Source organism: Phyllopteryx taeniolatus, chromosome 9, assembly GCF_024500385.1.
Source record: "Phyllopteryx taeniolatus isolate TA_2022b chromosome 9, UOR_Ptae_1.2, whole genome shotgun sequence".
Lineage (NCBI taxonomy): Eukaryota > Metazoa > Chordata > Actinopteri > Syngnathiformes > Syngnathidae > Phyllopteryx > Phyllopteryx taeniolatus.
The window spans coordinates 14220911-14245915 of record NC_084510.1 but is presented as its reverse complement, the minus strand read 5'-3'; the positions used below and the strand labels follow the sequence as shown (position 1 = coordinate 14245915).

At 41.2% G+C, this 25005-nt stretch overlaps 1 protein-coding gene across 13 annotated transcripts in view; it reads left to right on the top strand.

Annotated features, from left to right (window-relative positions):
* The first annotated feature begins 131 nt into the window (after window positions 1-131).
* The window catches only part of LOC133483184 (heme transporter hrg1-A-like), a 31364-nt gene continuing 6490 nt past the window's right edge, over window positions 132-25005 (top strand). The window contains exons 1-7 of one of the 13 annotated variants that reach the window (XR_009790049.1): window positions 133-430; window positions 3756-4360; window positions 10853-10906; window positions 14117-14237; window positions 14827-14914; window positions 19121-19164; window positions 19237-19375. Coding sequence is in view for 12 of the 13 variants with exons in the window: in XM_061783985.1 (XP_061639969.1) it covers window positions 181-430; window positions 3756-4360; window positions 10853-10906; window positions 14117-14237; window positions 19121-19164; window positions 19241-20137 (1971 nt within the window). In the remaining variant the exon portion in view is untranslated. The other 12 variants (XM_061783986.1, XM_061783985.1, XM_061783994.1 and 9 more) reach the window with 12 other exon arrangements.

Sequence of the window (25005 nt, the reverse complement as noted above, 5' to 3'; positions counted from 1 at the left end):
ACTCTTTTCGAGTGGAGGCTGGCCTAACCGCAGTAAAATACTTGCGGTGTATTTATATGTGATCTATATTATAGCCAGGAGACCGCGTTGTGTTTTCCGGTGAACCAAAAGTTGACCGGAAACCAGGTCGTTTCGTTTGCCGTTTCTCTTCCGGGTTCTCTTTCTTTAGCGTCCTCGTCGATGTATTTCGAGCTCCGTGAGTGCAAAACGATAATCAACCTTTTTCGCATTGCACTTCCTTGTTCCGACATGTCGACCGTAAACCAGATGCAAGCGTTTCAGTCCCGTTTAACCGAACGTCTCACCTGCTTCGCCATGGAGATATTTCAAGAAGTGGCGCATATGTTGAAAGCATACCAAGAGGAGAACGACTGTCTGCGGTCCTTACTGAACAATGTGATAACTACCCAGGGGAATATAGCCATAATGGGTTTGTAACTTCACTTTTAACATTCACACTCAGCATTGGAACAATGGGAACGAATATTAACCGTATGCTTATGGTTTGTATAGAAAAGTCGCTTCAAGTCAATACCATCAGGCTGCTTTGCCCCCCCCCCCCATCCGAACGTTAAAAGTGGTTTGCGCTGGGGTTTTCACGTTTTATTCAGTTGCCGTTTCTCAAGGCGCCTTGGGGGAATTGATCACTAAATCAGTTTATATATTTGGTCATGAGTTTCAAACGACTCACTGTCTTAAGCAAATAGAACATCAGTGGGATACTTTTGATTCTGCATAGACTGACTGATTTTTCAAATATGTAATTATGTATACAATTACTGTATTGTAAAAATTTACTTTCATAGCCAGTGTCGCGTCAGCCTCACAGTTCTGAGGACCCGGGTTCAATCCCCGGCCCCGCCTGTGTAGTGTTTGCATGTTCTCCCCGTGCCTGCGTGGGTTTTCTCCGGGCACTCCTGTTTCCTCCCACATCCCAAAAACATGCATTAATTGGAGACTCTAAATTGCCCGTAGGCATGACTGTGAGTGCGAATGGTTGTTTGTTTCTATGTGCCCTGCGATTGGCTGGCAACCAGTTCAGGGTATACCCCGCCTCCTGCCCGATGACAGCTGGGATAGGCTCCAGCACGCCCGCGACCCTAGTGAGGAGAAGCGGCTCAGAAAATGGATGGATGGATGGATAGCCAGTGTCCAACTAAATACGACAATGCAATCCATCCAATAAATTAATTCCATTATTCAGATTTAATAATAGTTTAAGTAATCCCAAATCCACATTTCAGAATAAAGATGAAGGCATACACTTAAATCACATTTTGTTTTACTTCAAATTTTTTGTGTTATGGCTTAAATGAAAACCATAGTCATGCATACATATAGATTTAAAATAAAGAGGCAAACATAAATGTTTAATCTGTTATTAAAAGGAGACATGCATTTCCTCTTTTGACTCTGGTTGAAATTGCTGCATCGCACAGTAATAGCATTACAGTCCTTTCTAAGAGACTCTCCAAAACAGGGCAAATCATTTCCAGACAAAAGAAACCCGATCAGTTCTAAGTTTTAATTGTAAACACTTTTTTTTTTAAAATTGTATTTTACCGAGTTTTTGCAGCACTATATAAGAGCAGAGATCACCAACATAGTGTCCAGAGGCACCAGGTAGCCCTCATGGAACACATGAGTAAGCCACAGGTTCTAAAAATGACTCACCACTAGGCTTTACACGATCAGGATTTTTGGGGCCGAACAGCAAGTTTAAAAAAACGATCACAAGATGGAGCAATGTGTCCATTTACATGACTTGTTAATTTATTGTATACACTTGTGTACTGTATACTGAGTACTGTTTCCATCCATCCATTTTCTGTACCGCTTATCCTCACTAGAGTCGCAGGTGTGCTGGAGCCCATCCCAGCTCAAAATTATTCTCTAGCATTTTAGATAAAAGTTAAAACATCAATGACCTCTAGGGGGCATTCAAGGATTGGCCACTGACATAAGTTTAGTTCAAATCAACATTACAACATGACAGAAATAATGGGCGCTAACTTCCATCCATCCATTCTTTTACCTCTTCTCCTCACTAGGGTCGCGGGCATGCTGGAGCCTATCCCAGCTATCATAACCAACTATCAGGGTACACCCTGAACTGGTTGCCAGCCAATCGCAGGGCACATACAAACAAACACCCATTCACACTCACATTCACACCTACGGGCAATTTATAGTCTCCAATTAATGCATGTTTTTGGGATGTGGGAGGAAACCGGAGTGCCCGGAGAAAACCCACGCAGGCACGGGGAGAACATGCAAACTCCACACAGGTGGGACCGGGGATTGAATCCCGCTCCTCAGAACTTTGAGGCAGACGCTCTAACCAGTCGGTCACCGTGCCGCTGTGTTACTATGTATTTATTTAAATGTAACATGTAACATGTTTATTAATGTACCAAATATTTTATATTTGGTTTAAAAATAAAATAGATTGTGCTCAATGGAGGAAAAAAACCTAAACTATTTACCCACATTTTTCAAAATAATAGATTTTAGACCTGTAATTTAAATACCATGATACAGCGGTATTTTTGCTTAAGGTTATCATACCGTCAGAATCTGATACCTCCCATACCTACTCCCATGAATGAATGTGGTTGGATGTTTGGTGGTGGTTGGAGTGGCCATAGGCGCAGAATGGCAGCCAAGGTTCCGTCAGACTGACGCAGGGAGCGTTATTAGGATTCCCCCAAAGTTTCTAGGCAGGACACTGGCTCCAGGACACGCGCCGCTGCACTATGATTGGCTGTTGTATCCCTGTAGAACACACCCTGCTGCTTCCAGACGGGAAAAGAAATATGTGACTTAGGTGTGGCGCCGTTAATGTTTCTCACTAACTCTAACCCACCCTAACCTTAACCCATCCTAGACTGCCTTAAGACCCAACCCGAGTCCTAAACCTAACCATAACAAACTTATTTTAATTTCGTACAAATGGGATACATGTTTGGGATGGTCGTCTCGTTACATCAGTGTAGCCTGCCCTTCCCGCGACGCAAGAGCCAATCAGTGTTGCAGTGGGGCATGTCCTGCCTAGAAACTTTGTGGGAATCCTAATAACGCACCCAGGGCAGCTTTGGCTACAGAAGTGGCTTACCAACACTAGAGTGTGACTATGGAATGTGCAATTGTAAAGCTGTTTGAGCTCTTTGAAAAACAGCAATATAAGTGTAAGTGTATAAGTGTATTATTATTATTATTACCTGCATTATTACAAACATGCATGGTAGGTTAATTGAAGACTCTAAATTGTCCGTTGGTATGAATGTGAGTGTGAATGGTTGTTTGTCTCTGTGTGCCTTGCGATTGGCTGGCGAACAGTTAACGGTGTACCCCGCCTCTCACCCAGAGTCAGCTGAGATGCAGGCGTCAGCACGCCAGCGACCCTAGTGAAGATAAGCGGTATGGAAAATGGATGGATGTAATTTCACCTGAGGAGTCAGCACTTCATCACCAAACTGTTAAATAAATAAACCAGGTGGAAATAAATAAAATCACAATTCAGAACAACTTGCTCACAGACTCATTTTTGGAAACTGGGCAGCTCACAAAAGTTGTATTTTATTTATTATTACACTTGATGGCTGGGCAGGCACTCCAGAGACCCAACAATTGTATACAAGCAATTCAAAAAGTCAATTTTCCATAGTAAGTCTCCTTTAAATTTGAATATTTGTGACAGACATTATCTTATACACAATGTAATGTGGCGTGTGTGTTTTCTTTTTCTCCAAAAGATCACAAGAGATTGGCTGGACCGGCTACAGCTGTTAGAGAGCAACCACCTGAGCTGACGATTCCCTTGGTGACGGGAGCAGAGCCATGTGCCAAAAGGCCTAAAATGGAGCATACTAACCCACTGACGAATGTGACTGAAGAGAAGGAAACGGATGTTTTGCAGCCATTTGCGAGTACAACTAAAGAAGAACAAACAGAAGTACCAGTGTCCTCTGCAGTGGAAGTATCGGAGCCATTGGTTGGTGCATCTATGTTGGAGCAAACAGGACTGTCAGAGCCATCTGGAATTGAAGGATCTTTTCCATTTCCTGATACACCTAGACAGCATCAAAGAGAAGTGTCAGAGCCATTGGCCAATGAATCCAATGAGCAGAAAATAGAATATATTAGGAGCTTGGCACTAGAACAAGAAAGCGGAGCAGACAGTGGCGTCACAATGGATTGTCCTAAAAGTTATCCCAAAGAACAAGACACAACCGCACGTCAGGCAATGGCTTTTGGTGATGTCTTTGCAGCCATGGAATTCGGTCAGCCGAGCACTAGTGGGGAAATCGCAAACCAAGAACTGCTTCTTCAGGAGCGTCCAAAAGTATCCCCAAAAAAGGTAAACTTTCATTGTTTGTTTTTAAGATTATTTAGAATGGTAATGTAACTAGGGGTGGGCGATATGGGCAGGAAAAAAAACAACAATATTGTTTTGTTATTTTATGATAACGATAATTTTACAACATTCTAAGAAAAAAAAACCAGTGTAAATCTCTCCTTACTTCCCAGGACATTTATTGATAGAGGGAGCGTTTCAGAACAACAGCTCTTTTTTATTTTTTAAAGTACTTCCTACATCTACTGCAAAGCATTGTACAAGAATATTGTATGGCAATATTTAACAATTAATAACTTTAAGTTATGTCCAAGCTGTATACAGTAGAATATGCCAAATCATGTTTGCGCAGTCGTATTTTAGTTAAGCTTTTGTAACAACAAAAACAATTAAGATGACGTTTACATATAAACCTAATAAAATATTTTAAACCACATAGATTTTTGTTTGTCACTACAGCACACACAGGCATACATATTTGGCTCGAACACTGCAGAAAGAAATGTACAGTAATTGATGGCGTTCTTTGTGTCTTACCGTTTACTTGCTTTGTCATATGGTACGTTTCCTAAGAGACTTGGCGAGGGTTTTCTGAGTGTGTAGTGCAGATTTATCTTTTCTTTGGCAGTAGTCATGCCTGTAGAATCAACATTGACAAAAGTTTTACATACTCCTCCAAATAAGGACTTTCATGCACTTCCTCCTTTCTCACTTTCACACTTCCTCCTATGGCGTCCATGCACACGTTCAGTTGCTAATCTTCGTTAGTGCATCAATGGTGTTTTTCATTCATTGTGTGTTAGCTTTTAGGTAGCGATTTTAGTGAACAAAAACAAAGAAATGAAGTCTGTGATGTATTTGAACATTTAATAGCTGTAATTCTTTTGTGTGTGTTTAGTTTTACAGTGAACTTCAACTGGTTTGTCAATTAATGACTTTAAGTAAACAATATTCACCCTTACTCTTTGCCACTATGGTAGCACCTCAGCAACCTGTTGTTGTGATCTGCATGCCGTCCGGGCGCTGCTGGATAAAAGAGCTGGCGTTGAGCATAGAACGGACTACTTGTATAAGAGTGGTAAAATCGGAGATTTTAGATCCAGTTCGATCCGATACTCACTTTTTTGCTGACATCGGACCGATTTCCGATCTCAAAGATTGGATCGGGATACCCCTATTATTTACCCTATGGATATATAGTGGCTATAAAAAGTCTACACACTTCTGTTCAAATGCCAGGTTTTTGTGATATTAAAAAGGAGACCAAGATAAATAATTTCAAAACTTTGTCCACATTTCCGGTGACCTATAACCTGTACAACTCAATTGAAAATAAAAACTGAAATAATTGAGTGCACAAGTGTGCACACCCTCTTGTAACTGGGGTGGGCTACATTCAGAATTAACCAATCACATACAAACTCATTAAATGAGAGTCAACACACGCCTACAACCATTTAAAGTGCCTCCAATGAACCACAAAAAAACATCAACTGTTCTAGTTGGCTTTTCCTAACTTTTTTTTTTTGCCTTCTGTCAGAAGCCTGAGGGTTTTGTACTAACGCTGACTGACAGCTTTTCGAACTGTTCATAATTCCTTCCACCTTTACTAAGGCCCCAGTTCCAACTGAAGAAAAAGAGCCTCAAAGCATGATGTTACTACCACCATGCTTCACTGTTGGTATGGTGTTCTTCTCTCAAACGTGTGGGAAAATTTGCTACAGTCCAATGAAATGAAACCAAAGTTGAACTTTTTGGCCATATTTCCAAAATGTATTTTTGGCGCTAACTAGGCATGGGACGGTATCAGATTCTGAGAGTAAAATAACCTTAAGCAAAAATACCGCAGTATCATGGTATTTAAATTACAGCTCTAAAATCTATTATTTTGAAAAATTTGGGTGAATAAATTTTTTTTTTCCATTGAACACAATCTATTTTATTTATAAACACAATATAGAATATTTTGTTTATTAATAAACAGTGGTGGGTAGTAACGCGCTACATTTACTCAAGTAACATTTTGGATAATTTGTACTTGTGAGAGTAGTTTGAATCAACCGTACTTTTTACTTTTACATTGATCAACTTGCTGCTCGCTGCGTTTATTTATACATTAGTGCGTGCGGACCTATTTTTAGACTTAATCATCGACTTCCGCATAGGGCGCCGTTGCAGCCAATCCGTGATCACTAGTGTCATTTGACTCCAATTCACCAATCAGACGGGACAGGGCAGTCACATGACCGCACACAAACCCTTCGTGGGCCAATCAAACTGACTCATTTTAGAGTAAAAAACAGCCACGTGAGTGTTTACTTTACAGACTGAAAAAGAACAGCTTTGTCATGCAGCTCTTAAATTGTCCATCCATCCATCCATTTTCTGTACCGCTTATCCTCACTTGGGTCACGGGCGTGCTGGAGCCTATCTCAGCTATCTTCAGGTGAGAGGCAGGGTACACCCTGAACTGGTTGCCAGCCAATCGCAGGGCACATATAAACAAACAAGCATTCACACTCACATTCACACCTACTGGCAATTTAGAGTCTTCAGTTAACCTACCATGCATGTTTTTGGGATGTGGGGGGAAACCGGAATACCCGGAGAAAACCCACACAGGCACGGGGAGAACATGCAAACTCCACACAGGCTCTTAAATTGCGATTGCCTAAACTTGGATATTTCAGCCCACTTCTAACTTGAGAAAACACCTTGTGGTAAGTTGCAGATGTTTCTTTCTTCTCTCTCTCTCTCTCTCTCTCTCTCTCTCTCTCTCTCTCTCTCTCTCTCTCTCTCCATGAAGTCATTGTACTGAATAAAGCAAACAATGTTTCTGTATGGCCCAATGCATGTGTTTTTGGGCAGTTTAAAATTGAAATATTGGCAGGTGTGTGTGGATTCCTATATATTTAATTTTATTTTACGTTCATGCGCTGATATATATTTTTAAAATCAGAAGTTACTCACTAGTAACTCTTTACTTTCTTATTCTTACTCAAGCAAATATTTGGAAGACTGCTTTTTACTTGAGTAATATTCTCAAGTAACAATACTCTTACTTGAGTAAAATATTTGGCTACTCTACCCACGTCTGTTAATAAACATGTTCCATGTTAAGTTTAAAAAAATATTGGGCAAGTGACACATTTTGGTAATTTCCGCACACACTATAAATGGCCACCCTGCTGTACCAAAGTAAGGTTGAGAAGCATGTGGTCTTCACTCTGCCAATCAGAAGACATCACACGATGTCACAGATCCAGTCTTTGTGGCATTTGACCAATCAGAAGAGACCTGGTGCAAATTCAACTTCCTCTTTTTTTTTTTTTTTTTTTTTTTATAAAAAGACAGGCGCTAATGCGGCTCGGCTCTCCACGCATTTTTGGACAAAACAAAAATGCGTGGAGAGCCGAGCCGCATTAGCGCCTGAGGATGGGTTCATTCATGACATGGTGCTATACCAGGGCAAGACAACCCTGGAGGCCCATGATGTCCCCCAGAGGCCTGAACAAAAATAATTGGGTGCCGCCAGCCAGATTGTCACTGTCCTGGCCATTACCATGTCCAGCCCCTCAGTCATCTTTGCTGCTTTTTCATCAGCCTTAAGCTAGTGCGTTACCTAAGAGGCCAGAACTACGGGTACACGGGGACAGCCAGGGACAGCAGAATCAAAAATCCTCCACTCAAGTCCATCAAGGAGATGGAGAAAAAGACTGTCCCTCGTGGTACTTCTGACTATGTTACAAGTGATGATGGCATACTGGTCATCAGGTGGAAAAAAATTCCTTGTGTGTTTTGGACATACTTGGCAAATAAAGATGATTCTGATTCTGATTCAATCCTCCTGTAAATGCTAAGCGCCAGATCTGCAGCAAAGAACACATTCTAAGATCAAATGTTCCCTGCAGCGTTTGCAAGGTCCACCTTTGCATGAACAGTGAGCATAACTGCTTCATTAGATACCATGAAGAAAAAAAAGCCCTAATGGTGTTAAAAGTGATACTGCATATGTTGTACTGCACAAGCACTTCGGTTGTAATGTTCTTTCACCTAATAGGTGTTATTCTTGTATTTTGTATAGATTAAAAAAATAAATAATTTTAACAACTAAAGCGCAGGGAACCAAATATGGTGACTTTGTTAAGGTTGATTTTATGACTTGTAGTGAAAAAGTAAAAAAAAAATTTCATCAGAAATAAAAGTTATATCCCGCTACATCACTCTTAGTATGAATTTTTGAATTTCAAAGTCCCCTATAAAGGGTTAACACTTAGTAAATCACAATGTTCCATCAGTGGTAAGCTATTTTTAGAACAGACCAGCTACCTGGGGGCTACCTGGTGCCTCCGTACTTAGTGCTACAAAAACTAAAATACAAAAACAAACTTGAGTATTTACAACTGAGCTTTTAACTATTTTAGGCTTTAACATTTTTCTACAAAACAAATTTAAAGTGAATAAAAGTTCAATTATGTATAAGAAAAAAATCTCCATCCAGATAACTTGTCTACAGTTAAGATTGGCATTGAGAAACATCAAGTGCCTCAAGCTTTGAGGAGCGGATCCGGTTTCTTTTGTCTGTCTTGTAATGATCTTCCCTGTTTTGGAGAAGATTCTCTCAGAAGTGACTGTTGGAAACAGTTCCATTAGAGACACTGGCACCTTTGTTAAAAATAATTTTTCCATTGTGTTGTCAATAAAATTTAATTGTCTCCATTTTCTGCTGGTGTCACTGTTTCCTTATCAGCGCGTTTGTCTCACATAAGGCCCCTGCACACACAAAGACAATCTGCCTTTTTTTTTGTGCCCATTTGACCTCTTCCCAACAAAGCACGTCAAAGTCTGATAAGATGGTCCATAGGTCTGATGTGTGTTAAGAGTGGATTTGTCCCAATTTTAGGGTCTGAAACAGATCTTGGCTGACAATCTTAAATAATGAAAATGTTCAATACTTACGATGAAAAGTCTTAATGTGTGGGGGAGAGCCGACTTCTCCCGAGTCATGACGGCCTGAATTGTGACGTGGAACGGATTATAGCCAATCAAGAAGCACTCTGACTCAAGAAAAGGAAACTACTATAAATAAAAATAAGCATGTCTTACCCAATGTCTTTTTTTCATTAATTTTTTTGCTATTAAAGTGGGTTCCCCAGACAGCAAGAAGTATTTTGCAAAGAAAGTCTTCAGTTGGCCACTGATTTTGCCTCAATTCAAAATTTTAACCGCCATCTTAAACAAAAACATTAAACACATTTCCGGGTTTAGCGAGCGGTGCCGCCATGCTCCATCAACCCATATAAAAACAGTATATAAAGCATCAAATATTGTGTTTTACATCGGTACTTAACTATATTATGTTCATAACATATAATGTACAGTACCTGTAGATTAAAAAGCAAAGCTTGTGACCAGAATGTATGCGAATGTACGTACACGGTGGGTACGTTCAAATCAATGGAGCCAGCGAGCCTCCTTTCAAATACCCACACTCTTGCTTTTATTCTCACCAACACCTCTCTTTAGCAACATGCTTCTACCTTAACTGTTTATCTATCTTTTTATGGTTTAAGCAATGTGATAAAGTACAAGATACTGAATACACAGCATCAAAAGCCTTTACAGGCTTGCCGGGCATCCACTTCTGAATCGCTCATTTGCGGGGGTGCGCCGGCAACTCTACATGATGGCCCAGTCGGGTTCGACCACATCGCGCAGTGTGCCACAGGCTTAACAGATCTTTTGTTCTGTGGTCGACTGAGGAGGTGCGGGCACTTTTGTCCCTATTGGCAGAAGATGAAATACAGCGATAGCAATAGGCAGTGTAGCGGTACTTGAAACCTAGACCTTTCAAAACCGCGGTATACCTTCAACACGGCTATCGCCCCATGCCTAGCTCAAAAACAACAATTTTCATCACCAAAAGAACATCATACCTACAATGAAGCATAGTGGTTTATCCCCCCCCCCCCCCCCCCCCCCCCGAATAAAAGAGAGGAGAATTGAGTTGTACAGTTTTTTTGGTCTCATTATTTTATATCACCAAAACCTGGCATTTGAACCGGGATGTGTAAACTTTTTATATCTACTGTATAAAGGCTGTCCATTATGTTTAAGCATCGTCATCGCAATGCACATGTGCGCAATAGTCACATCACAGGGTCCTCCACAATGTTGGTGTATTGATGTACCGTCAATCAACTGTAAAATTAATAAGTGACCAGCAGAAGGACCTGGTTGGACATGCTTATAAGATTAGCACCGATGTTACAGCAAATTATAACCCATCAAACAACATACATGGAGCAGCCCAGGGTGATACAGGATGAGGCAGAAAGGACAGATGTTTTTGAAAAACTCAGAAAATAATAAATGGTAGCTGCAACATTTTTTATTGACATCAATGTGTTTGCATTGAAATAATATTTGGCACAATCAAATGTGGAAAACAACATCCATCATGTGGTGTCTGTTTTCATTGATTCATTTCTAAAGGCGCTGATGGAAATTGGCTTCCACTCTCTTCAGGGAGCTGTGGCATTATTGAAGGTACAAACTTCAGGTGTACACAACCTGTTTTGCTTAAACTAATGCTCAAATACAGAATAACTAATGCATCTGTTAAAACATGGGTGTAAAATAACAGCTTGATTAAAAGCAAATACTGTTCGGAATGTGCTAATGAATCTCCAGGATAACTGGGCAAAATAAGTTATTTTAACTTCATGTCTGGTTGGACTACAGTGCATTTAAATACAGGTAGACATACAAATGACTCCATATACTTTTGCGATCAACTGAGCATAGTTTTTCTAGAGAGGAAAAAAGAGAAGGGCGCCACGATGACCGACTGGTTAGAGCATCTGCCTCACAGTTGTGAGGACCGGGGTTCAATCCTCGGCCCCGCCTGTGTGGAGTTTGCATGTTCTCCCCGTGCCTGCGTGGGTTTTCTCAGGGCACTCCGGTTTCCTCCCACATCCCAAAAACATGCATGGTAGGTTAATTGACAACTCTAAATTGCCCGTATGTGTGAATGTGAGTGCGAGTGGTTGTTTGTTTGTATGTGCCCTGCGATTGGCTGGCAACCAGTTCAGGGTGTACCCCGCCTCCTGGCCGATGATAGCTGGGATAGGCTCCGGCACGCCCGCGACCCTAGTGAGGAGAAGCGGCTCAGAAAATGGATGGATGGACAAGGAGTTTTCACATTTTAGGTGTATGTTATCCTGTATTTTTTTAACATTGCAAAATATCGCAGGGTCATAAAAAATCGCAGTCATTTTTTTTCCAATATCGTGCAGCCCTACACTGTATGGCCCACTCAATGCATAACATTTGGGTGATGTTCCTCGCACCTGCAAATTAAAGTGGTAGGACGATCTACACAGTCGTACAGATTATATAATCTTCTACCCTCAATATGATCTGTCAGGTTGTGACAGGTTATAACCGAAGAGACAACATGTGGAAGAGGAAGGTGTTTTGGAATATGAGGGTAATTTAGAAATCAATTCTTAGTACAGTATTCTGATTGTGAAAGTTCATTTGAAGATTCCCTTGTCTTTCACTTGGAATACACAACGCAAGGAGGAGCACCATAGATGATCGCTGGCGCAAGCAAAGAACCAGTCACTGGAATGAGCTCATCTCCACTCCACTCACTTGGTAACATAATACAAATGTCCTAGAACCCACACAATTTGCAGTGATTTTCAGATCAAGTCATCCTTTGATGATTCCATAGTCACTCAGAAAATGATTGTGGATATCACCCATTTGAGTTTTCAGTTCAGCACTGGAAAAAGAGAAAAACATCATGGATCTTGCATGCCTACATTGGCATCGTCATCCTTGTTGTTCTCTAAAGGTCAAGAGGGGGGATTAACTGCAAGTCTGTGGGATGCTGAAGAAGGGAGGGTGATTTTTAGAGCCACAATCTCTCTGAAGAGCTTCCATTTCTTGTCATGGATCATTTGACTTGATGACCAGGAATCAAGACTAGTTCTAAGGCAAGTGGACAAGTTGGCAATAATATGCACTGTGTGGGTCCAGTGTGTATATATATATGCCCTCAAAACGGAAAGTATGGCATGAAAATTTGGGTTGCCTGTGATGCCTTTTCATTTTAGGCATGGAATATGCCAATTATACAGGAAAGCTAGAAGAACGAGGTGTTTTGAAAAACAGGGAACATGAGTAGTGATAGATTTGTCAAGGATTCAGTGGTCACATTACCTGTATTGCTGGGCGATATATTGTGAAGCTCGATTCGTTCTGTATTTTATTAATGCTTGATATGGGAAAAGGGGATCATTGATTTTATTTTCTATACCTTTTTCTACTCCGTGAGATTTCGTTGCTCTGCAAGACTTCCACAGCAGCTCTTGTTGTGTGGAGACAACATGATACAACATGGAGGAGAAGACGCTAGCAGTTAGCGAGTCAGAAATGGTCCCAAAAAAGGGCACGTAACATCTATCATTTGGAAACAACCATTCTCTGCAAAATGTGTATGAAAGGTGTTGCGACGAAGACAGGCATATCCGTGTAAAATCACCTAAAGATGAAGCACGTTGTCAAGTGCGCTGCATGTATCACGCTAATGGGAGCTGCGACTTCCTGTCCTGCTCCTTAATCTCAACAAAGCAAATTTAACAGGATCCATATTCAGCTCCACTTGTTATGAGAGGTCGAGCACCAAATGGAGGGAGGTAACATCAACAATCTCATTCTATACTGTAACCAAGGACATGATTCCTATTTAACCAGTGGAAAAACAAGGATTCAAAAAGCTGATGAAAACATTGGATCCCAGATACGAGTTGCCCAGTGGGAAATCATTCTCAGAGGAAGCATTGCTCGAACTTTACAATTATGTCAGGTAGAAAGCACAGTGTAACATACTTCTCTACGTTGAAGACTGGGAGCTGAAAAGTACCTTTTTTCATACAAGCTACGCACCCAAAGATCATACTGGCGAGACAATTGTGCAAGGACTTTAAAAAGGCCTCAAATTCTAGGAAGCTAGATGAATATTGTGATATCAAATTTCGGCCATATCCCCCAGCATTAATTACCTCTGGTAATAGCAATTTGTATAACCTGGGACAGAAGCTTCTCAAAAGAACTTTGGAAATGGTTGGACAATCTGGAAAAAACGTAAGACGTCGCCCCCTTCTGAAGTTATAACTGAAGAAAAGGCCAGTACATTTTTCCAACTTTGTTTACAGTGAATGCTGTCCTGGTTTATTACAAAACAAAAAAAGGATGCTACACAGGGTTAGAACAAGAAGTAGCTGGGAGGACTGTAAACCAGAGGTCATACTTGACTACATCACTGCTACAGGAGGTGTCGACAGTTTAGACAAACTGCTGGCCTGCTACTACTGTCAAAGAAGGTTTCAGTGGTCACTTGTGATATTTTTTGTCTTACTGGATGTTTCGGGCTGTAAAGCATTTACAATCTGGATGGGAATCAACCCAGAATGGAACCAAAGAAGACTTGTTTTTTGAGGAGGTAGGAAAACTACAACTCCACAGGAGAAAACATGTCCAAGTAATTCAGCGTCTGTAGCCACAGTGAGGAGAATGAGAGCGACCCCAGCTGTCACACCTGCAGGCCTCACACAACCACAGCCTGAAATTTCTGAAGTAAGTGTCTGGTTGCAGATGTTTGATGTACGTGTGAGTGTGGGAGAATTCAGAAATAAAAAAAAAAAAGAAAATCCTGAACTATCCTGATCTTTTATTTTTTTATTCTAGGTTGCATCTGGTGGAAAGAGGAAGCGCTGCGAGATGTGTGGACCACTAAAGGACACAAAGACACAAACCACGTGCAGAAACTGCCAAAAGTACATCTGTGGTGCACATACTGCCAAATTTTGTGAGGAATGTGTTTTTCTGCATCTCATAACATAAAGTGGTTGATTGTTGAATTTCAAGTTGAATAATGATACAATAAATCTTAAGTTAACATTGTCTCACTTCATTCCCCACCGACCCCCCCCCCCAAGTCTTGAGTATAGTGGATTTATAACATCAATGATAATCTTACAACAAAAAACACACTTCAATTGTTATATAATGACAAGATGTATTTTTAAAGTAAAATTTTATTTCAGAATTGTTTTTAACCCAAAATATGTCATATGTAAATTTGAAAAGAGGGCTACCACAGTGGAGAGAAGAAACCCCAAAAGTGATGACTATATAAGCATTAAGTAAATTCTCAGGAGGGATCCAAAAAACACAGTGGACCCTTGAAAGTCCAGTTTGCGGGACGAATAAGCTAAACATACAGTTTGAAAGTTAGGCAAAAATGCAGACTCTAAACTGCTGACATGCATGCCTAAACATACTGAGGTATGACCTCATTTCATTGAGCAGCTCAAGGATAAATACTAAAGTGTTTTTTTTTTTTTTTCATTTTCATGACCTTTTTTGTGTGTGATACCTATCCCACATCATCACAGAAGGGTACCCGGGATGGCAAGCCAAAGAGGAAAACTGTGATGACAACCATAGCACTGAAAAAGGAACTTATCGCCAAGTGGGAGAGAGGTACACGTGTGTCTGATCTGGCTATTCAGTACAATATGGCTAAGTCGACAGTATCAACCATATTGAAGAGAAAAGAAGCCATCAAAGCTGCTGATGTGGCGAAAGGGGTAAAAACACTTAGTAGCAGAAGAACTGATAAAGTGGAAGAAGTGGAAAAGGTTCTGCTTGAGTGGATTACCCATAAACAGTTGAGGGGCGACACTGTGTCAGAGACCCTAATTTGTGACAAGGCAAGGGAGCTGCATAATGCCCTTACCCGAGACAACCCTGGGGGCAGTTCTGAGGAATTCAAGGCTAGTAAGGGGTGGTTTGTTAATTTTAAGGAGAGAAGTGGAATCCACGGTGTCCTAAGACCTAGGGAGGCTGCCAGGGCTGGAAAAGAAGACACCAAGAAATTTGACGATGAATTTCAGAACTTTGCTAACAGTCAGGGTTTTCTCTCCTAACGCGTTTGCGACAAGACCTGAATGCCAAAGAGGACGGGCATCACAGGGCAGAGAACACCTTCCTTGGACACAGGCCTTTAAAAGTTAGGCAAACTGCTGCTCTGGGATAATGCCAGTAGGGACTGCAAAATCAATTTACTGCTTGTGTACCATTCTGAAACCTGATTTAAACAATTTGTGAAATAATATAAACTTGATTTACTGTATATCTCAAATTGAGGGTGGCCAGGCAGCTCTTGAAGGAATGGTTTAAGAATGAGTTTGCTCCCAGTGTTAAGGAATGCCTGACAGAGAATCAAGTTCCAACTCATTCTTCTTCTCAAGAACACACTTGGAGGTGACCTAATAGGACAAACCTAACCCTTTTGGTACCCTGTGAATGAGCACTTTAATATCCTCTACTGGTCGAGCGTTGTAGAGAATGCCTGGGCAAGTTATGAAGAGGACAATGTCATCTGCCTGGAAAAAAATCTGGTCAGCCTTAATGGCACTCAGAGCTTTTAAAGGCAATGAGCAATAATAATAATCCATTCGATTTACAGTGGGTACGGAAAGTTTTCAGACCCAACTTAAACTTTTCACTCTTTGTTATATTGCAGCCATTTGTTAAAATCATTTAAGTTCACTTTCCCCCCTCATTAATGTACACACAGCACCACATATTGACAGAAAAAAAAGAATTGTTGAAATGTTTGCTGATTTATTAAAAAAGAAAAACTGAAATATAACACAGCCATAAGTATTCAGACCCTTTGCTGTGACACTCATATATTTAACTTGGGTGCTGTCAATTTCTTCTGATCATCCTAAAGATGGTTCTACACCTTCATTGGAGTCCAGCTCTGTTTGATTATACTGATTGGACTTTATTAGGAAAGAAGCACCCCTATCTATGTAAGACCTTACAGTTCACAGTGCATGTCAGCGAAAATGAGAATCATGAGGTCAAAGGAACTGCCTGAAGAGCTCAGGGACAGAATTGTGGCATAGCAGAGATCTGACCAAGGTTACAAAAAAATACAAAATCTGCTGCACTTAAGGTTCCTAAGAGCACAGTGGCCTCCACAATCCTGAAATGGAAGACATTTGGGATGATCAGAACCCGTCCTAGAGCTGGCCGTCCAGCCAAACTGAGCAATTGGGGGAGAAGAGCCTTGGTGAGAGAGGTGAAGAAGAACCAAAAGATCACTGTGGCTGAGCTCCAGAGATGCAGTCGGGAGATGGGAGAAAATTCTAAAAAGTCAATCATCACTGCAGCCCTGCACCAGTCGGGGCTTTATTGCAGAGTGGCCCGACGGAAGCCTCTCCGTGCAAGACACATGAAAGCCTGCATGGAGTTTGCTAAAAAAAAAACACCTGAAGGACTGCAAGATGGTGAGAAATAAGATTCTCTGGTCTGATGAGACCAAGATAGAAATTCCATCCATCGATCCATCCATTTTCTGAGCCACTTCTCCTCACTAGGGTCGTGGGCGTGCTGGATCCGATCCCAGCTATCATCGGGCAGGAGGCGGGGTAAAATTGTTGGCCTTAATTCGAAGTGGCATGTGTGTAGAAAACCAGGCACTGCTCATCACCTGTCAAATACAGTCCCAACAGTGAAGCATGGTGGTGGCAGCATCATGCTGTGGGTTTTTTTTTCAGCTGCAGGGACAGGGTGACTGGTTGCAATTGAAGAAAAGACGAATGTGGCCAAGTACAGGGATATCCTGGACGAAAACCTTCTTCAGAGTGCTCAGAACCTCAGACTGGGCCAGATGTTCACCTTAAAAATGACAATGACCCTAAGCACACAGATAAAATACCAAAGAGTGGCTTCAGAACAACTGCGTGACTGTTTTTGAATGGCCAAGACAGAGCCCTGACTTAAACTCAATTGAGCATCTGTGGAAAGACCTGAAAATGGCTGCCCACCAATGTTCACCATCCAACCTGACGGAACTGGAGAGGATCTGCAAGGAGGAATGGCAGATGATCCCCAAATCCAGGTGTGAAAAACTTGTTGCATCATTCCCAAAAAGACTCGTGGCTGTATTAGCGCAAAAGGGTGCTTCTACTAAATACTGAGCAAAGGGTCTGAATACTTATGGCTGTGTGATATTTAAGTTTTCTTTTTTAATAAATCAGCAAAAATTTCAACAATTCTGTTTTTTCCCCCTGTCATTATGGGGTGCTGTGTGTGGATTAATGATGAAAAAATTAACTTAAATGATTTTAACAAATGGCTGCAATATAACAAAGAGTGAAATATGTAAGGGGGTCTGAAAACTTTCCGTACCCACTGTGTATAGCGCTTCTAAAGGAACTCAAAGATGCTTTACAATTACACCAATTATTCATTTATTCACTCAGTCACACCCACGTGTTAGTCAACTACTTGTTTAGCCATAGCTGCCCTCGAGCAGTGTGGCTGCCATTCTGCGCTTGCGACCACCACCAGACATCCAACCACATTCATTTGTAGGCAATGTGGGTTAAGTTAAGCAACCATCCGGTTGCAGAGTGTACACCTAACCGATGCGCCACACCGCCCCAAGTGCTGTGGTGGAGGATATTCTATCACTCGGGCAGTCCATGGACCTAGAAGTGGACAAGGTCGAAGGGTTGATGGACGACACACTGTGGTTCTGATCACCGACAAACTGCAGGGTCTTCAGAGGGAGCAGCAGAGAAGTTCCAGAGGAACTTTGTGAGGAGCAGTATGGAGGCTGGAATTGCAACATTCCTACTGCAGAAATCAAGGGACTGTTGGGATATTGGGTCTTTTTATGCACCTCCCTGTACCACATCATCGCTCCTCAAAGAAAAGGTTGAGTACGTTTTCCTGTTTTTACATTTGACTGTTAACTGTTAATCCTCACTCAAGTCCAATATATGTCTCACTATAAAGGCACTAGAACCATGTGATTTCTCCTAGCCAATCAAGAAAATGTAGAAAGATGATAATCATTTATAAATTATACTAATATTAAATTATATAGGTGTATTTTTTTTATACAATGCTTGTAATGTACAACACATTTTCTGGTTAAAATTTGAAATTTGAAACATCTAAATTGAGTGCGATATAAAGCAATAACTATACTAAATTCTATCCATCCATCCATTTTCTGAGCCGCTTCTCCTCACTAGGGTCGCGGGCGTGCTGGAGCCGATCCCAGCTATCATCGGGCAGGAGGCGGGGTACACCTTGAACTGGTTGCCAGCCAATCGCAGGGCACATACAAACAAACAACCATTCGCACTCACATTCACACCTACGGGCAATTTAGAGTTGTCAATTAACCTACCACGCATGTTTTTGGGATGTGGGAGGAAACCGGAGTGCCCGGAGAAAACCCACGCAGGCACGGGGAGAACATGCAAACTCCACACAGGCGGGGCCGGGTATTGAACCCCGGTCCTCATAACTGTGAGGCATACGCTCTAACCAGTCGACCACCGTGCCGCCTATACTAAATTCTAACTTAATAAATTCTAACTTAAAAGTATTGCCTGTACAGTAATTTAAAATTATGTGATGGCTAAAGTTCATCCTTTGTGTATTTCTGTTATTTCTTATGGTGAAAAGTGAATTTGAAATCCCAAATCAAAGATTGCCCAGACTCCCAGAACAGATTGTGTTGAACTTTCAAGGGTCCACTCTTTATATACATATAAACCATTGCAAATAAAAGAGCCATATTTAAATGGTATTTATTGAAGCATTTTGCAGTGTAGGCATCAATTATCTCTCTTCTCTCTTTACCCCAAAAACAAGATACCGGAATACCTTCTACAGAAGACCATCCTCGACTTTCCAAGGTAAGAATGGTGAAAAAGTAGATGTATTACCAGGTTTTTGTCACAAGTTTCATGTTGCATTATTTATTTCAGGAAGAGCCCCTACAAGTCTTGCAATGTTCCTATTTCACCACCTGATTATTTTTTGGCCAAACTTTCCCAATGCTACAAGGACTGTCCTGAACAAAAACCCCTGATTGCCATAATAGCAGATGATATGGAATCCGTGGACATCCCTTTTAGTCATGTTCCTCAAGGTTACCCCATATCCTCCCAGCACCTTGTTCCATCAAAAGAGGATTTTACATATCACAATAATGCTCCTAAATGGCCACAGCTTCCCCTGACTCATCACAGCCCAGAGAGTGTTAACTGGGAGATATCTGACAATCTGAGGCAGATCATACGCAAGAACAAGGAGTCCAGAGAGCGGATGCAGAAGAGCAACCACCTGAGCAACCACCCTGACGAGACCTGCACATTTAAACCAGTACCAAGTTACCCGCAGAACCTGATACTCAAGATGGTGAACAAAATCTCATGCAGATCAGCTCAGGAAGAGGAGGAAATGAAGAGTCAAGCACTTCGTCTGTACTGTCGCAATGTTTGTGTCAATTGGACGCCCTGTAATTTGGTCCTTGACCCAAATTCACCATGGCTGGGGGCCCAGCCTCATGGCTTGGTGTACGACCCAAAAGAAGATCCCAGTTTTGGACTGGTGTATGTCAGCTCTTCCAGCCTCCAGAGTTTTATAGACTGCCCCTTCTTGAGATTCAAGAATGAATTAGTGTTCCTAAAAAACACAGACGAGCACTATATACACATCCAGGGAGAGATGATGGTGACGGGCACATCGTGGTGTGACCTGCTGGTGTTTGCCAAGGAAGACATACTGGTTCAGAGAATATACAGAGACAGATGCACCATTGAGAGAATGAAGGGAAAGTTGGATGAGTATTATTTTTATCAGTATCTGCCAAGTATTTCAAAGTGATTTCCACTATTTCAAAATGCTGGCATACACATGCACGGTAACTTGTTGGTGCTACTGGAAGTGAGTTTTTGTAATGTTTCATTCAATACAGTTTTTTCTGCCTCGCACTAAAAATGTTGATGTAGTTGGATCATTCCTGGCTATTGGTGCCTTTTCCTCCCCCATGAAAACACTTAATGTTTTACTTGAAATTAATAAAATGTTAATTATAAAAACATTTCTCACATTTACAATTAACTAGTCTGCTTTCTAACATTTACATTTAACTAATTGAATTTTCAGAGACACTCCAGTCTGTGCAGTCTAAACAGCTTTGAAGTTCTATCTTTGCTTCATTGGTCCACTTCTTCACTGTTTTCACCGTAGGCTTCATGCATTTATGTTTTTGCCTGTGTGTTGCTATGAAGTGAATTAAGAAGTGATCAGACAAGCCCAGAGCTGCATGAGGTATAGCAGGGGATGCTTTATTTACTGTAGTATAGCAGTGGTCTAAAATTTTATTTTCCCTGGTAGGGCAGTCGATGTGCTGCTTCTATTTAGGGAGTTTGTGGTTGAGTTTGGCTTTGTTAAAGTCCACAAGCATAATGAGGGGTGAGTCTGGGTGCTTTTTTTTTCAATTCCATTTACTTGTTCAGCGAGCGTTAGCAGTGCGACGTATGTATTAGCTTGAGGAGGAATGTCAACACTGGTGTTGCGAGGACGAAAGATGTGAACTCATGCGCCGAGTAGAATGACTTACAGTTCAAAAACAGCGACTCCAAGTCCGGGCTGCAGTACGTGGTGAGCTCCGTGATGTCAGTACACCATTTTTCTTTGATATAGAAGCATATCCCGCAGCCTTTTGTTTTCCTTGACAACTCCATGACGCAGTCTGCCCGGTGAAGTTGGAAGCCCGGAAGCATTACGGCCCCATCAGGGACATGTCTCCGTAAAGCACAGGGCGGCGGAACGTCCGAAGTCTTTACTGGTCTTTGTCAGAAGATGAAGCTTGTCCATTTTGTTGGGTAGGGAGCGTAGATTCGTGAGGAGGATCGACGGTAGCGGCATTCGAAATCCTCTCTTACGGAACTTCACTTGGATGCCGGCGCGCTTCCCCCTTCATCGCCTTCGCCTCCATGCTGCGTACGCCGCGGCCGCCCCACCGGTGAGTAACTCAGGGAAAAAACTGAGCAGATTTGCAAAAGTTGGTGAAAGAAAGTCCAGGGTAGACTCCCTAATGTTTAACAAGTCTTCCCTTGTGAAAGTGAGTCACGTAATGTCTCCAAAGACGAACTAAAAACACAAAGCCATAGACAATAACCACACGGTTAGGCACGGTTAGGCGCCATCTTGGATAAAATAGAAAAATAAAAAAAAGGTAGTTCCCATGAATCCACATTTTGGATTCGAAATCACTCTTGTGGAGGGAAATTAAAGGAGCAAATAAGGTAAGTGTAAACTTTATCTGCCTTTTCTTTTGCTTGTAAGTTTTGGGATCTTAACCTCTATGTCCTACTGTTACATTTCCACCAATAGGCTAAATTATGATGAAAATCAGCAGCATTAAAAAAAAACAAAAATTCACAAGCTTATGTTTTTTTGTCTACAGATAGCGAGATAAAATTTGCGCATTCACAAAGCAATGTCTAATTTTAATTAATAAAAATCACCCTGTTAGGTGTTTTCCTTACTGGGTGAAATTATTAAGTACTGTAATTTCTTGTGTATAATGCGCACCCGCGTATAATGCGTTTTTACAATGCATGATTTTGCTTCTACCCATATGATCAAAACATGAAGTACTATCTGTATTTTGTTAGTTTTTTTTTATTCTGAAGGTAAGCATTTTATTTGAACATGCAATACTTTCTATTTACTTGCTCTTATTTTGAAATTCACAGCCCTATTTTGTCTAGTAAATGAAACTACACACAGTTGTGCTCATGTTTGATTACCCAGGCAGAATTTGTAAGATGGGTACAATTCTTTAAAGAAAACATGAAGGGCCAGGTGAAACACATTTAATTTTATTTGATTGCGATTCAAGTTAAACTGTCAAGCATTATCATTAAACAAAACATAATAAATAGATCAAAATTTTAATCTAAATGTTTATTTCAAACAAACGTTAAAACCTTAAATAATATTCCCGTTAAAAAATGTGTTACCCCAGTGTTCATGTCTGTAGAATGTCACAGAGTGAAAACAACCTCACTTCTCCTCCAAATTGGAAAAAAGCAATACTATTTTGAATCTGTGGCTTCAAAGAGATTCATCAATTTTAGTTAACTAAGGCTGAAGTTGTTTCCAGTTTTCTGTATCTAACACGTTCTCTCATCCCAGCTGACTTTGGGTGAGAGGCTTTATATGTCACTCTAAATTGAGTGCCATATAAAGCAATAACTATACTAAATTCTATCCATCCATCCATTTTCTGAGCCGCTTCTCCTCACTAGGGTCGCGGGCGTGCTGCAGCCTATCCCAGCTATCATCGGGCAGGAGGCGGGGTACACCCTGAACTGGTTGCCAGCCAATCACAGGGCACATATAAACAACCATTTGCTCTCACATTCACACCTATGGGCAATTTAGACTCTTCAATTAACCTACCGTGCATGTTTTTGGAATGTGGGAGGAAGCTGGAGTACCCGGGAAAAAAAAACATGCAGGTTCAGGAAGAACATGCAAACTCCACACACACTAGGCCGGATTTGAACCCGGGTCCTCAGAACTATGAGGCAGATGTGCTAACCAGTCGGTCACTTTGCCACCAATCATTTCTAAGATTTCACATCCATAAGTTTAAATTTAAAAAATAATCACAGGTATCAAAGTAGATGGTAAAAAAATGTCATAATATCCATCCATCCATCCATTTTCTTAGCCACTTCTCCTCACTAGGGTCGCGGGCGTGCTGGAACCTATCCCAGCTGTCATCGGGCAGGAGGCGGGGTACACCCTGAACTGATTGCCAGCCAATCGCAGGGCACATAAACAAACAACCAGTCCCACACACAGTCACACCTACGGGCAATTTAGAGTCTCCAATTAATGCATGTTTTTGGGATGTGGGAGGAAAACGGAGTGCCCGGAGAAAACCCACACAGGCACGGGGAGAACATGCAAACTCCACACAGGCGGGGCCGGGATTGAACCCCTGTCCTCAGAACTGTGAGGCTGACGCCCTAACCAGTCGTCCACCTTGCCGTCAATGTAATAATAACCAACCAATAAATTGGTCAAAAACAAAAAAAAAATAGAAGTTTTGATGAATATTCAATTCAGAGGTTGTAACTGTCATGGAAATTGATGAAGTCTGCCCACTGTTTTTCTTTTACTTCTTTGTTCTTCCTTTTTTCCATCTCTTTTTCTTCTTCTCTTTCCTTTGCATTTTGGTACTGTTAATACTGCATGTTACTGGCTTGTCTGGAATAATTGGATTGACTGAGTTTAATTTGTATTGTAAACAATTTCAATAAACTACAAAAAAAAAATAAAAGCTAGAGCGTTCCCTGATGGCATCACGACTAAACAACCCGTTACATGTCATTTGGCCAAGGCAGAGCGATTGAGAAAACAGAGTAAATAGCTTTAATTATGAGTTACAATTGTGATTTAGGTTCTTCTCTACTCCCAAAGTCTGAAGTGTCAGTGAAAAAACTTTACACTAGGTAAATTGCTTCAAAGGGAGAAACCGTAATTGACCTTTCACCAGGTAAGTGGATACAAAATACGTGTGCTAGAAATTCATACATAGTTATTACATACATTATTGAGGTTAAAAAAAAGTTATTCCAAAAATGCAGTCCTACACTTGCTATAACTATGACACACTTCATTTAGCCTGCTTTTATTCTGGTCGAGGTGATTCTTCAATGATTGGGCCGAAATTGTGAACGTCGTGTTCTCTGGGCCAAAGAGGAGAAGAACCGTCCGGACTGTTATGGACACAAAGTTCAAAATCCAGCATCTGTGATGGTATGGGGTTTTGTTAGTGCCAATGGCATGGGTAACTTACATCTGTGAAGGCACCATTAATGCAGAAAGGTACATACAGGTTTTGGAGAAACATATGCTGCCATCCAAGCAACGTCTTTTTCATGGACGCCCCTGCTTATTTCAGCAAGACAATGCCAAACCACATTCTGTTGCAACAGCGTGGCTTCGTAGTGAAAGATTGCGGGTCCTACACTGGCCTGCCTGCAGTCCAGAGCTGTCTCCCATTGAAAATGTGTGGCGCATTATGAAGCATAAAATACGACAACGGAGACCCCAGACTGTTGAACAGCTGAAGCTGTACATCAAGCAAGAATGGGAAAGAATTCCACCTACAAAGCTTCAACAATTAGTGTCCTCAGTTCCCAAACGTTTATCAAATATTGTTAAAAGAAAAGCTGACGTAACACAGTGGTAAACATGACCCTGTCCCAGCTTTTTTGGAACATGTTACAGCCATAAAATTCTAAATTAATGTTTATTTGCTAAAAACATTAAAGTTTATCAATTTGAACATTAAATGTCTTTGTAGTGTATTCAATTAAATATAGGTTGAACATGATTTGCAAATCATTGTATTCTGTTTTTATTTATGTTTAACACAACGTCCCAACTTAATTGGAATTGGGGTTGTAAATACACATTTAATCTTTTTCACGGACGCCCCTGCTTATTTCAGCGAGACAATTCCAAACCACATTCTACACGTGTTACAACAGCGTGACTTCCTAGTAAAAGAGTGCGGGAACTAGACTGGCCTGCCTGCAGTCCAGACCTGTCTCCCATTGAAAATGTGTGGTGCTTGATGACATTATGAAGCGTAAAATATGACAACGGAGACCCCGGACTGCTGAACAGCTGAAGCTGTACAAGCAAGAATGGGAAAGAATTCC